This window comes from Pyrus communis, chromosome 5, assembly GCF_963583255.1.
Source record: "Pyrus communis chromosome 5, drPyrComm1.1, whole genome shotgun sequence".
Lineage (NCBI taxonomy): Eukaryota > Viridiplantae > Streptophyta > Magnoliopsida > Rosales > Rosaceae > Pyrus > Pyrus communis.
This window is the reverse complement of record NC_084807.1, coordinates 281622-296043: the sequence shown is the minus strand read 5'-3', so window position 1 is coordinate 296043 and position 14422 is coordinate 281622. Positions and strand designations below refer to the sequence as shown.

General features: G+C 39.0%; 2 protein-coding genes across 2 annotated transcripts; both read right to left on the bottom strand.

Moving 5' to 3' along the window:
- Positions 1-54: 54 nt before the first annotated feature.
- LOC137735234 (uncharacterized) lies at positions 55-4981 on the bottom strand. The gene is made up of 3 exons (XM_068474642.1): positions 4440-4981; positions 3718-4345; positions 55-1615 (listed from the first exon to the last, which is right to left on the bottom strand). Exons 1-3 carry the CDS (start codon positions 4931-4933, stop codon positions 500-502), a joined length of 2238 nt encoding a protein of 745 aa, XP_068330743.1. The 5' UTR covers positions 4934-4981; the 3' UTR covers positions 55-499.
- Positions 4982-11281: 6300 nt separating this feature from the next.
- Positions 11282-14141, bottom strand: LOC137734133 (S-adenosyl-L-methionine-dependent uroporphyrinogen III methyltransferase, chloroplastic-like). The gene is made up of 5 exons (XM_068473427.1): positions 13422-14141; positions 13037-13114; positions 12876-12945; positions 11916-12193; positions 11282-11714 (listed from the first exon to the last, which is right to left on the bottom strand). The coding sequence occupies exons 1-5, from the start codon at positions 13983-13985 to the stop codon at positions 11565-11567; spliced, it is 1140 nt and encodes a 379-aa protein (XP_068329528.1). The 5' UTR covers positions 13986-14141; the 3' UTR covers positions 11282-11564.
- Between the last annotated feature and the right edge of the window lie 281 nt (positions 14142-14422).

Sequence of the window (14422 nt, the reverse complement as noted above, 5' to 3'; positions counted from 1 at the left end):
TCTATGAGCATTCTTCATTCAGTCATCCTCATTTTGATCTATGCGCACTTCTTCTCACAGGTTATCTCTCAAAGGGAGAGAAAAGGATCCATCATACAAACAGCAGAATGAATCACAAACTTCAATGACTTCGTGAGAAAGACGTCATCAACAATATGTTAAATTCTCTAACAGAAGAAAGAAACTATCACTGATCAAGAACAGAGTCGTTCTACTTGATGCCATGCACGATTATTCTGGGGTTGATTCTAAATAAGTGCTTTTTGTACATTACATTGCATATGCTTGTTACAGATATTTTGACACAAAATAATAAATCCTTCAAACGTACACTAGAAATATATCGACCAAAACAAAAACCCTAGGGACTACTGATTAGGGAATACCATCTGCCTACTGCTAATTTCTAGTTTCCCTATCCCTCACTAGAATATAGATGAATAAAGTTACACCTTCATTTCCTTGGCCATGCATGAAGCATTGAAGCTAGACGACTAATTTACCTCCTAGACCGTTTTTTAGGGCGCCTAGAAGCCTCTTGCTTTCCTCCACTTTCCCGTGCCCGCTTTGGTGAAGCTACTGCATTTGCGGCCTCAGCAGCCGCCTTCTTGGGCGGCCTGCCTACGCTTCGCCTGGATGGACTGCTGCTTTCTTCCTTGGCTTGTTTCTTCTTATTGCCACTTTGCCTTAACACCCTTTCCTTAACTTTGTCAGCCTTACCAATACCTCCCCTCCTCTTCTGCTCTCCACCTGATCTAGAACTAGTGCCCGTGCCAGTACCACCCCTCTTCAATGTGTCCGCAGGTGAATTCCGCTTTATTCTCTTTAAGAAATCAGCAGCTGCACTTCGCTTTTTGTCTGACCCCGCTGCCTCCATTTTCCCATTCTTATTCGCTTTGGGAGTTTCCGCTTTCAAACTTGCCGGGCTCGCACTTTGTTTCTTCTTGGAAGCACTGGTATTGTTCTCGTGATGAGCAATACTGGTACTTGTTCTTCTTGAGCCTCTGGTTCCAGTGATCACAGGGTTGTCTTTTGCTTTAGCAGCAGCAGCACTCTTTAATACTACTGAACCGCCATGCTTTTGAGCTGCTGCATGATTATCTGAAGAGGCCTTGCTATTCTTAATGGACGATTTAAGATCAAAAGCTGCTGCTTTCTTGTTGTCGTCACCTTTGAGAGTTTGACCAAAGCTAGGAGCAGCAGCGGAAGGCTTTGACGAAATGGAGCTTCGTTTGCGGCAGACGATGATGGGGGCAGTAGACTTTTGCTTGGAAAGCAAGGAATCTGATCTTTCAAGCTGATCAGGGCGTTTGAGTTGTTGACTTGTGGCGGGTGCCGGAACTGCCGAATCTGATGGTTCGGGTGCAGGGTCGTGGTTGGGCCGAGTGATGAGATTCTTCTTCTTCATTTCGTTTAAGACGAGGCGGCGGAGTTGGTGAGCGGTCTTTGAGTGGAGGGAGGATTTGGGGAAGAAAACGACGGCGTTGTTGAAGAGGAGGAGCAGGTCTCGGTAGAAGGAGAGAGAGCAAGAGGAGTATGAGTCTTTGCGGAGCTTGCTTTGGATGGTTTCCAGGTCCACATGCTGCTGGACAATGCTCTTGTACTTGTCGCTTTCCTGTACATTGATCACACATTGTGGGCCCACATTGCACTTAAGAAAATAAATAAATCTTTTTTTTTTTGGTTAAATAAACATAAATTAAGGCAACACAGTAATTTAACTAGGCACTTGTCTCTTTTGCTTTTTTGTGCCATATTTTGGTAAAACCCAAATAAAGGAGCGTTTTAAAAAGGTATATAGCAACAAAAGAATCTGGATATTTTATAAAAGGATGTACCCAAAGGATTTCAAATTTTCAAGGAGAAAAAAAGATCTCGATGAAAAGAGGTGAGAGTAGGATCTTCTTCCCTTTCAATCTCTCTTTCTTTCCTTTCTTCTCATTTGAAGAGTAACAATCAAATCACATCAACATCTTATTTTGAATTTTTATAAAAAGAAAAAGACAAAAATGAAAGCGTGAGAAGAGAAAATGGAAGAAGATGGAAATAAGAGGAAAGAAAAGTCTACTAAAAAAAGGTGGTACCTATGCCTAATGGGTCCATGACCCCGATGGGGGCAAAATCACCGCATTTGTTAAATATTATTATTATTATTTTTTTTTTTTTTTTAGAATTTTATACCATAGGTAATAGACTGTTCTAGTAAATAGTAATTAGAGTCTTACTTTTTAATTTAGCGTGTTCTGATTTCATATTTATAAGTAAATTAAAGTAATACTCCCGCAAAATTATCAAACACATTTGCGCAGGCAGTATAATTAATCAATATTTTTGTACTATTTGAAAAATATTCTAGTTTAATCTAATTTTTCAAAGAAAATTAAATTTAAATTTTGATTTGAATGGCAACTGATGTGACAAATTTTAAATTGCCAACTACAAACAAACACGTTATAATGCTTCCTACATCATTCAGTAATTAAAATAATTTAGGAGTCCCTAGCATTATGTTTTAGGAATTACGAAATGAAACTAACTTGGCTCCTCAATGAATGAGGAGTTCCTTCTCAATTCATTACTTGGCTAATTTATTCATACTTAAAATCGAAATCGTTTATATTATACTTTGTAAAGATCATCTATGCAAAAAATTAATATTAAGTCATCGAATTGTATAAAAACAGATTTGACGGAGCCAATAGAAAAATTACAAAACGTCTACCTATTTGCTACAATTAATTGACTAACCGAACTTATACTTAATTAATTTTTTATAGGGATAGTCTTTACAGTGTGATTTATAATATGAACGATTTTGATCATAAGTATGAAATTCCGTAAATTAACCACAACGTATCTTGAGGAGGAGCTCCTCCTCAATCTTAGGGAGCCATGTCTCTTTTATGAAATACACACACACACAACACACCACACACTACACATTAACACCCAAATTAGCAAGTGATTTATAGTTTAATTGGTTAAGAGTATTCATCCTTACACTATAATGTTACCAGATGAATTTAACCATATACATTTAAGAATTTTATAAAAAGAAAAAAAAATCATTTATTTTGCGAAGAGTAAATTTTTTTTTATTTTTTTTTATTTTTTATAATTATCGTATACTAGGTTTTAATCCATAAATGTAAATAAATATGTTAACAAAAATGCAGGTAAGCAATAGTATCAGAGAGTTTTTCATGCAAAAACCTAAACCTAGACCCCCGTAGGGCTCGGAGCAGGAATTTCAGCCGCACGCGTACTTTTCTCAAACCAACAACAATAAACCATTTTTGGAAACATCATGACCACTTGTTTCGCCCACACACAGTCCCATTATACAGTAACCATAACACCCTTGTTATGACCAAATTATATGCACAAAAGTTTAAACCAAAACTCAATTAGCTTTTGATTAAAACGGATAGTCGTTTTTTAACAGATTAATAATAATATCTCCCCTTCTTTTTTTTTTTTTTTTTTTTTCTTTTGCTTATACCATCTTGTTTTCGTTTTTGTGCATACAAGTTTGGTAGTTCTGGCAGACATGGTGTTTTTCGTCACGAAATCACGACATATTAACGTGATGTTATAAATTCATTCAACCTATCATGTCCGACTTTAAGTTTATTTCTTACTTTCCTAAGTGGATTCATAAAAGTCGGTAAAATAAAAAACATCAAAAATAAAGATATTTTAAATAAGCAAAAATACCTGGGCAGAAAGCCGTCGCTCGAACAACGAGCCATGCTCGTGCGCGCGGATCAACTGCAGGACCTCAATCAACGGCTCTGATTTCACCAACGATACATCTTCGTTATTGTGCTGCTGCTGCTGCTCTGGGACCTCCATTCTGCGATGGCGTTTCCCGTTCTTTTTCTTCGTCAAGCTCACCGAACTCTGCGCCTCGCTGCTCTCCCTCAGCTCACCCGCCGAGTCGCCCCAACCTTTCCCTTGCCGGCCCCGTACCCTCCGCTTCTTAGCCACCGTTTCGGAGCTTCCTTTGTCCGAGTCCGAATCCGACTGCCCGCTCCCTGTCTTTTTGGACGGTTCATCGGAACCGGCGGAAAGCGGGCCCGGTTCAGAGAGGGCGCGATCTCCTGGACCTGGCTTGTTGTCATGGTCCAGGTTTTTGGAGCAGGTCGAATTGGAGCCGTTCACCGACTGGTTCTCGTGGTCCGGTTTCGAACCGTCCGGTTTGCCTCGAACTGTTTTGTCGTTTTCTGATCTGTGCCGATTGGAGTCCTGCTGCTGCTGCTCCTCCAGATCTGGTTTGGGGTCGTCGTCTTTGAAGCTGTCTTCTCTCTCCTCCTCCAACCTCTTCACCTTCAACTGCAACGACCTGCCAAAATTAATCCAATTCAATCAAAATAACTCGCTCGGACTCAGATCTAAAAATTTACGTGAAATTTAAAATGAAAAATAAAAAGAAATACACGATGGAGACGTCGTAGCCATGGAGCTCTTGACGGAGCTGGGCGACGCGGAGTTTCCGGAGGTCGTCGAGCCAGGGAATATTAGTAGTATTATTGTTATGAGGATCGTGGTGGACGTCGTCGACGTCTGGAGGGACGTCGTCGTTTTGTTGGCGGGAGTGGAAACGACGGCGGAGGTCGAGGTACTTGAGGTTGCAGTTGGAGGCGGTGGTGAGGAGGGGAGGGAGAGAGGTCTTGGCTTGGAGTTCCATGGCGACGGTGTCCCAGTCGTGGACGCCGTGACGCTTGACGGCGCATGCTAGCAGGAGCTCCTCCCACGTGCCCCAGGAGGACGTAGAGGTCGTCGTTTGGTCACTAGTAGTAGTAATATTGTTGTCGTTGTTGTTGAAACTAGGAGTGTCAGCGGCAGCCGCAGCGCCACCTTTCATGGTGAAGATTATGGGTTTGGATTGTGGATTGGAGGCTGCTGCTTCCGTGCTTTTTATATCGTCCATATTTTATTTTGGTTTGGTTTAATTTCATTTCAATATTCCATTCTCATCCCTCCATTTTCTTCTTTCAAATATTACCACCGCACCTTCCTTCTTTATAATTATTTTGTAATGCTGGCGCTATTCAAACACCGGTTTGAATCTCTTGTACATCTTTTTTCTTCTTTCAAATATTACCACCGCACCTTCCTTCTTTATAATTATTTTGTAATGCTGGCGCTATTCAAACACCGGTTTGAATCTCTTGTACATCTTTTTTTTTTTTTTTTTTTTTGTTAATTTTCATATTTTAATCTTCTGCAATTTATTTGATTTTAATCTTTTAACCTTGTACCTAAAAATAAAAAATAAAAAAAAAATCTTCTGCAATTTATTTGATTTAATGATTTTTTAATCTTTCTCAATTTCTTCGACATCGAAAATTAAGAAAGGAAGGTGAAATATGTATAATTTATAGATATAAGGTTAGAGCAGGGAGTCGCTCTCGAGCACGCAACTTAAAAATAGGCGGAGGAGAAATGGATGAACAGTAATTGACCAACGTGTCCTTGTTCACACGATCTCGGATATTCTGATTCTTCTCTTGTACGCATTTCCCTTGGACTTGGATTTGGTCTTCAATTATTCACTTGGATTCTTCATCAAAACTGAGGCCTCAACCCAGCTACGGTACAGCCCACGACCTGACTAAAGCTCCAAATCTATAATTTTTTTTTTTTTTTTTGGTAAAGTTACCGATCCGAAACAAGTATCCCGAATTTCAAATCGAAATTTTTCAGGATGGTAATTTGAAGATCAATCTCAAACCAAATTTTTAAAAATCCCGAAATATTTTTGAAATTTCGGGACAAACCGGGAATCCCAAAAGAGCTTATATGATGTAATCAAAACGTAGAGCATAGGTACAATCAAAATTTGAAATTCCAGCATATTCAAATTATGTAAACGAAACGGAGAACTTCTGAAAGTCATGCATACTGACCAATGCATAAATTGACTTAAGATCTGCTAAACTGAAGTAACAAAATGACAAAGCTACACAGACTAGAAACAATGTCACGCTTCGATCTCGACATACGTCCAGGATCGACAAGTAACGTTACCAAGTACCCGTATATCTAACATACTTGCCTCCAGGATATGGACAAAACACAACTCAAGATTCTGATTGCGTAGTAATTTTTCATATACTTTATGGCTGCATCTAACTTTCTAGTTAGGCTGCCTACGTACCCTCAGATGAGATCAAGTCATTCGTAGTTCACCATTTGTTAAACTCTGAACTGTTCGTAAAACACTTCCTAGTAAAAAACATAAGAGAACCACACTACACATCAACCATAAGCCAAACGAGAGTTGTCATCATGTCATTCACACACACATGTGCTTTCCAACACCATTCCAGAATCACATCAATCAATAACACATACAATACACCAAAATGCAGGGCTATAGCAACACAGTTCGGCTGAAAGCCTACATCTCTGAAGAATGTGATTTCGGAGCACTCAACGATATCCAACAACATCGGGTTCCAGACCACTCAATGGAACCAAAATACCAAGCGAGATTTCGGACCACTTAACGGAATCACTGAGTAAAGGGATTCTGAACTTCTCAACGAAATCCAAGGCAGGATACGATTTCGGACCACTCAACGGAATCGTGGAGCACGAGGGATTCCGAACCACTCAACGAAATCTAGACGGAGCAGGGAACCAGACCACTTAACGGAAACCTAGTGGAACCCAGTTCCAGACCACTCAACGAAACTAAGTGGAAGTCCAAGAAACATATCAACGGCTCAAAAGAACATGAATCAAAGTACTTAATTTATAACAGCTCAACGAAACGAGAAATGAAACAATGAAACAAGATATGAAGCAAGCACAAGTACTAAATTTAGAACAGATCAATGAAGCAAGAAATGAAACGATATCGAAGCAATAAATCCCCATCATAATGGCTTAACGGTCCACTACTAAGCCTCACATTTCACAAATAATTCAACCTGCATTTCAAATCACATTTCACAAGTATTCCCAATCCAATATAAAATAATAATTTAATATAAAACATAGTTCTAAAATCATGCCGTATCCACAAAGAATACTAGAACGGAGATTTCAAGGTAATAACCAGATCATATGTATTAAAGTTACTCACTAACCAATGTAGGCCCACTAGACTTCACTTAGTCTCTAGTAGTACTAATTTTAGTATTTAAGAATGATTCGAAACATGTTGATCAAAAGTCAACTCTCAGTTAATGGTGGGGTCCACAACCCTACATAATTAGATCCAGAATATCCACCCACGGATTTACAATCCATGATTTCTCAAGAGTCTCATTTATCTTCTAGAACAATATCCTAAAGTTTCGGAACGATCCAACGGTTGGATCTCCGCCAATTGCTAAAATTAAGTAGCGGTAACGTTTGGTTTTACAAACTTAGAAATTCAATTCAGAAAGATCCGTACATCGGATTCCCAATCCTTAAGTTCCTGAAGTCCTCAAATACTACATATAATAACATATTAAAGTTTGAGAACGATCTAACGATCAGATCGTTGATTGTTATAATGGTCAAGTGGCGGAGCTTAACGAAAATATGTTCAAACAACGAAATTTCGTCAATCAGATGTCACATTTAGCCTAGAAAGACAAAGTTAGCCCATTGGCCACGCGTCGCTGATGGTGGTGGTTTCCAGTGAAAAGAAAACCCAATTTTCCGACAAACTCCAAAAATTACCAAATTTTACAGAATTGTAGAACACAACAAGGGGAAGAACTTTCATACTTGGGCCAAAGTCCAATTCGGCCGAAAAGATGCTTGAATTCACCTCGATTCACCGAAAACTTAGAATTGGGTGTTCTTTGAATCGCTGCCAAATCAAACCCCAACTCTTCAACCAATGATTGGGCATGGTTCCTGGGTTCAAGGAAAGTTAATTGATGGTGGAAGTCGAAGATGGTAGCTGCAGGAACGGCAGATCGTCGCGGTGACACCCATGAAGCCCACGACTTTGATTCTCACGAAACAAGAGCCAAGATGGCTCGAACTAGAGTGAGAAATGAAGAGGGAAGGTCGGCGACTCGTTTGAAGGTGCTGGCCCGACGTGATTTGTCGTAAAATCTGTCGGAAAGGTGACGAGAAGGAGTTGAGGAAACTGGGTCTGGTCGAGCAGGGAAATGGGTCAAAGGAACGACCCAGGTTGGCTGTTTCTCCCCCTCTCCCATTTCCCTCCTTTCCTCCCTTCCCATTGGTTCACTACTTTTCCCTTATTTCTGATTTGTTAGTCCAATCCCTCATTTCTCCTCTCATCTCTCCATCTTGGCCACACATGTGGCGCCATATCACTGCTCCAGCAAATCTAGAGCCTTCTAGATAATGGTCAAATGATAATTTCGCCCCTGTCTTTGCTCGTCTATACCTTCTTCGTTATAATTCCAACTTACATTCTGTTTGCGCTCACGTGTTCGTATCGACGAGCACTATCCAAATATGTAAAGATAAATGGAAAAATATGTAGGGATCAAATACGTCCGCGAAGAATCTCGTTTAATACAATAGGGGCAATTTCGTCCTTTTATTTATCGAAAAAAAAAACTATACGCCGTAAATATAAAAGTGTCAAAATTAAGAATACGAATACGAAATACGTAATTTTAAATAGTGAAATCTGAGGACGGAATTTCACTAACAAAGCTACAGCTGACCTTATGCCAAATCCCTCGAGCTCTTTTTCAATTAGACGATTGTGAGTTATTGGCTTTATTGCATCAAGAACAATTAAAATGCAATTGCATGTCCTAGCAGTGCTGATAACCTGGATGACATGAAAGTAAATAAGTGAATCTAAAAGCATATAACGAACACCCATGCACAGATAAGAAGGGAAAAAATAACGCATTTTCTGTGTTCCAAAAAAATCTCTGACATATCTCAAGCGTTCATTAGTGTGACATAACAAACCAATTATAACAACATTAATCACCGCCAAAAGGAAAATATAACTCAAGCATGTTTCACTACTAGAAAAGGCTCACAGCATATAAGGAAGGTCCATTTGCAAAACTATGTTTAGTCCAGATCTTTATAAACTACCCAAGATCATTTTTATGCAAACCTATCTTTCTGGAAGCCATTCCTTACCCATGATAAAAAACCATCAGAATATTTATAATTCCATGCACGGGTACAAAATTGGTCATTTAATTAATCAAGATTCTTTGGTCTATCTAACCACATATTGGTCATTTAATGTCCAGGCTTCCAGCTGCAAGCATGTCACGAACATCACCTCTGCCTCATGCCTAAAAATTAACTCAAGACAACCAACATTAACATTCTCTAGACATGAGAAGAAATGCAGAGAAAGGGATAGCAATTCTCATTCTCTATCATGTATGTCACATTCATATCATGTTTAAAGGAAGCTAATTATTAACCTATGCAGATCATCATGAAACTGTGGGGTCAACCAAATTCCAGTAATAGTCTCATTACTAAATCGAATTTTTTTTTCATAAACCCTAACCTAATGGTAAACATAAATATAGAAATTAAATTAAGGCTAGAATCATGAACATCCAATCCAAATCGCGAACAAATTTCACAAACCCTAATCTAGAATTTGAACCCTAAATTAAATTTCAAACCCTAAATTAATTCCAATATTTACCTGATTTGGGGGAGAATCGGTGCATAGTGAGGGATGAGAAGGAAGACTCCACAGTGAGGGATGAGAAGTCGAGAGAGAGAGAGATCAGAGAGGTGATAGGTCAGTCGAGAGAGAGGTGGGTCACTTGTGTGATGTGGGTGTGGCCGGATTCGAAGACGGCAAATAAGGAGGAGGAGAGAGATCGAGAGAAATAAGTGAGGAGGTTAAGGTGAGGTGAGGTCGAGAGAGAGAGAGTGACTGAGGGTGAGGTCGAGTAGGGTGAGGTGAGGTCGAAAAGAGAGTGACTAAAGTCTGAGTCTGAGTAGGGTGAGGTCGAGGAGGGTGAGGTGAGGTTGAGAGAGAGTGTGACTGAGTGAGGGTATTATTTGGATTCAACGGTTGAGATTAAATCTCAACCAAATCGGACGACTGTTACAATTCCAAAATATATTTAAAATTAAATAATATATATATTATTATTTCGGTTCTGTTCGGGATTACCGAACAACTGAAAATGTGAGATTGATTACCATACGGTATTTTCGGTTTGGGATTTTTTCGGTTCGGTTTTCGGATTTTTTCGGTTCAGTTTGGATTTTTCGGTATTTTTTTCCACCATTAGTCTTAGAAACCTCTTATTTATTTTTTATTATTATTGTATGTACACTAAAAGGGTAGATGAGTGAACTAAGCCTTGCAATGAGTTGTCATAATAATGAATGTTTGAGAAAAAAAAATTAGGCAAATATAACATTGAAACATTAAACCGTAACTTTCATTTATAAATGTTGGTACTAACAACATGAGTCTTATTCTTAAAGATTTTAGGGTCTAAGAAAATCGCAGTCACTCATCGTTTGATTTTAATTATACAATATAAAAGAGAGTACAACAAAAAAAATTAAATAACTAAGAACGAAAGGTAAGCGACGACTATTTTGTTTGACTTTAAAGTTAAATCTGAAAACAAAATGGTTATCAAATAATCTTGATTCTCTTACAATTAACGTGACTTTCTTTAATTTTAGGAAAAGATAAAATTATCAGGGCACTCGTTATATAACAGTAATAAAGATATTTGGGTGGGACATGAGTTTGTGGGTTGAATAAGATTTAACCTTAGGAATAAGATTAGACTGTTAGAGACTTGTAACCTATATATATGGATATGTTAAATAAAGCACTATATTGTGGATTCATAACTCATTATGTTCTATCTCGCGTTTTGACAAAACAAACAATTGACTTGACTCAAGTCCATTTCATTTAGCCAAACCTATCTCATCTGGCCTACCAAACAGGACAGGTTGCCCACATGCGGATAGTGAACAGCAACAGTTTCTTTCTCTTTGGTTTCTTAAAGTGGAATGGTTTCTTTGCCGGGAGTTATAACAAAAAGCTCACGGTATTGTTCACTTTAATAAAAAACCACATTTTTACACTAAAAAATCAATCCTCATACTATTCACTTTACCCTTTATTTTATCCTTATCATTAAAACTCAAAATTTTCTTTTCATTAGTTTTCCTTTCTTTGCCTCGTGAATTATGATATGCAAATGGGTCAATGGGTGGGGTTGTGTAGGAAACTATGAACACATGCTACACTGTTTGTATTAGAGTTGTTGATATTTATCCTCATGCGTCAAATTGTCAATGTGATGACCCATCCATCCAACCCAAACTATTCAAATTCTAACTCGCATTACATTACCTTAGGCTTCAAATTTGATCAAACACCCCTAATTAAAATCTTGTCATGTACAAATCATTCCAAAAATATTCAAAAACTCTACTGTTTTAATTAATTAATCACGCTCTCATGCTGCTAAAAAACAATTTCCGCCTAAATCGAAGATCATCCTGGCTTAGGAACTAAAGCTCTAATTACCGAAATTCACAAGCCGCGAGCCTAAGGTCTGAAGTTTAATTGGATGGGCAAAACACTTGTAGTCAAGCCTCAGATGCGCCTATAGTGTTTCTACAAGACAGGATACTTCCTTTGAAGCATATGGCCACAACGGTGAAAGTGCCACTACTTTCCCAATGATGATCAACGTTGGTGATACTAACTCTGCTGATACAATTTCATCTGCAACATCCTTCAGTTCTGCAAAAACCTGTATGAATGCACATGCAAGAACGATCAATTCCATTAAATACATGAATTATGGAAATGGGCAAACTCTTACGATCTGAATTCCTATCTGTATAAGAAAGGTCCTAAAATGACACAAATGTAAGGTAATCAGGCAAAGAAAAGACACCATCTGAAGTCCAACATGGGCATATACCAATACACAACAGGAGACCATCCTTACCATGCGTTGTTGAGGTGTGGTCCCTCGCTCAACTGCAACAGCTGGTGTATTGGGCGGTAGACCATGATGCACCAACTTTTGAGCAAGAGAAGGGAGAGTCGACAAACCCATGTAAACCACCAAGGTCGAATCAGGGTCAGCTGCATTCTCTGCCACAAACAGAGGATCTGTTCCTCCCTTCCTGGAGTGGCCGGTGAGAAATCTAACACTATTTGAGACACCTCGATGAGTTAACGGAATCCCTAGATTTGCTGCTATCCCTGAAGCAGCAGTAATACCTGAAAGGTAAAAAGATTTTGATCAAATAGCTTGACCTTTTGAGAGAATAATCATGTCAAAGAAAACAAAGGATGCACAATTTGGATAAGGGAAGAGAAAATTTGTTTCCAACAGACACAAACTATAAGTTCTTTAGGCCACAACCTAGATAGGAAAAAAGTTGTTCCTAGACTCTTAATATATAACATATTCATATGGATGAAGACTCACCCATCTTACAAGTTACAAGAGCTCCCAGCCGAAACTTTATACTTAATGGCCTATGTGTTCAAAAATTCTTCAGGAATTAAGAAGCAAAGTGTACTAATCTCAATTTTCAGACACCCTTTTGCATACGGAAGACTTCTCACCTATGATTTCCAACGAGGAAAAATTTTAAATGCCAATGAAGTGTCATAATTTTAAGGAACTAACTGACAAAATAGAACATTTCTACAGGGATAGCATAGCTAATAATGTTCAGCTTTAGCAGATCTTTGTGACTGCGGACCATCTTAAATTCTCTGAAATTAGATTACTGAAACTTTATCAATGTGTTGAGAATCTTGAGATGGCAATGTTGAACATTCTCTCTTCAAAAAGCAATGGGGAAACAATGTAGACATGTCCATGAGACATTCCACCATTCTTATAAAAATGTCAACTAAATAACAGCGCTACCACATTGATTTGTGATTGTACCTGGAATAACGTTAACTTCAATTCCTTGTTGCCGCAGAAAATCCATCTCCTCTCCACCCCTTCCAAACACCTAAAGAAAATCGATATGTTTTACAAGATGGAACATGATATCACAGGCAAAAACAGACACAATTTTATGAAAGACCATTATAAAAGCTCACCAGCGGATCCCCTCCTTTGAGCCTCACAACATTAGCTCCAGCTTCGGCAAAACTCAGTAACAATTCATGTATCTCCTCCTGAAAGAGGGAAAACAAATTCAGTTCATTTCCTGAAATCCAAATTGAAAAGACCAAATTTTATATAGCATCAGATCAAGTAAAGTTTTCGTAATTGACAACCAAAACTTTGAATCCCACAAACCCAGATGCAAACAAACACAAACGCAAATACCCAATTCACCGAATTGCACAAAGCTTTCAAATTTATTGTGACACAGAACCCATATATTCGAAACACAATTTAAACTCACAAAAAAAAAAAAGAAAAAAAAGAAGGGATTTTGGTTTCGGAAATGGAAATTAAGAAAGATGAGTGCTTGATTACCTGGGTTCTGCTATGGTACCCAGCAGTCTTGCCCACATAGAGAAGTCTAGCACCAGAGCCAACCAAATCTAAGACATCATTGGACACCAACCTATCATAGAGCAACAAATCAGCAGTCTGAATAACTCTGTAAGCCTTCATTGTCAGGAGCTCGGGGTCCCCAGGCCCCGTCCCCACCAAGAAGACATTCCCGGGCCCGCAGCCGCCTCGATCACCTTGAGTCTGCCTCTTTTCTCTGAGCACCTGAAGCAGGTTCCTGAGCTCGGGTAGCTGCAAAGCGATGTCGTTTTCCCTCAAGGAATCAAAATCGGGCGGGAGAGAGCAGCAGGGAGTGGGTAAGGGTTGGTCGGATTCTGAATGTTGGTTTTTGTAGAGCCAGTGGTCTCGCTGGTATCTCTCGATAGAAGCCTTCTCTGTAAAAGGTGAGGAGGAGGAATTGGAGGAAGTGGAGTTGAAGCGTAATGAAGAAATGGGGTTGAAGGAGGAGGAGGAGTGGGGTTTTCTGAAATGGGTGGAGGAAGAAGAGAAGGCAGAGAGAGACTGAATCCGACTCACAAGAGCCATAAGAAGAAAAGAAATGACAAGGATTCGGAATTTCAGAGAGACAAAACTCCAACAACCAAAGAGAGAAAGAGAACAAGTGTTTCTGTTTTGCTGCGAGTTTGAGTTCTTCTCGTTATTTGTAAGTATTGAGCGAGTGTTTGTGTTGGACTTGGATTTGGAATTCGGCTGGTGGCTCTTGAAAGCACGACGAGTCCAAGTGGCTTTTTAGGGCTTTCAAAGGTCTCTATTGCCGCCTCTCCTTTTCTTTGCTTCGGCCTCTCCATTGCCTCGTTATAGTTTTTTGTACTTTGGTTAATAAATTTGCCGATGATACGCATGCGTATACGTGTACTATACACCCATACGCTTGTATTTTCAATAGTATTTTAGTTTGTTGCGCATGCCTTAATGAGAAAGGATGAACCAAACACGAAATAACCCTTTAAAAACATTTTAAT

What these genes read in the sequence shown, in the direction of transcription:
- LOC137735234 (XM_068474642.1), bottom strand. Translation starts at nt 4,933, where the DNA reads ATGGACGATATAAAAAGCACGGAAGCAGCAGCCTCCAATCCACAATCC. An exon ending in GGCTACGACGTCTCCATCGT is followed by an intron (nt 4,346 to 4,439) that starts GTATTTCTTTTT and finishes TAATTTTGGCAG; the next exon opens with GTCGTTGCAGTTGAAGGTGA. An exon ending in AGCGACGGCTTTCTGCCCAG is followed by an intron (nt 1,616 to 3,717) that starts GTATTTTTGCTT and finishes ATCAATGTACAG; the next exon opens with GAAAGCGACAAGTACAAGAG.
- LOC137734133 (XM_068473427.1), bottom strand. Translation starts at nt 13,985, where the DNA reads ATGGCTCTTGTGAGTCGGATTCAGTCTCTCTCTGCCTTCTCTTCTTCC. An exon ending in GGTACCATAGCAGAACCCAG is followed by an intron (nt 13,115 to 13,421) that starts GTAATCAAGCAC and finishes TCCCTCTTTCAG; the next exon opens with GAGGAGATACATGAATTGTT. An exon ending in CCACACCTCAACAACGCATG is followed by an intron (nt 11,715 to 11,915) that starts GTAAGGATGGTC and finishes GCATTCATACAG; the next exon opens with GTTTTTGCAGAACTGAAGGA.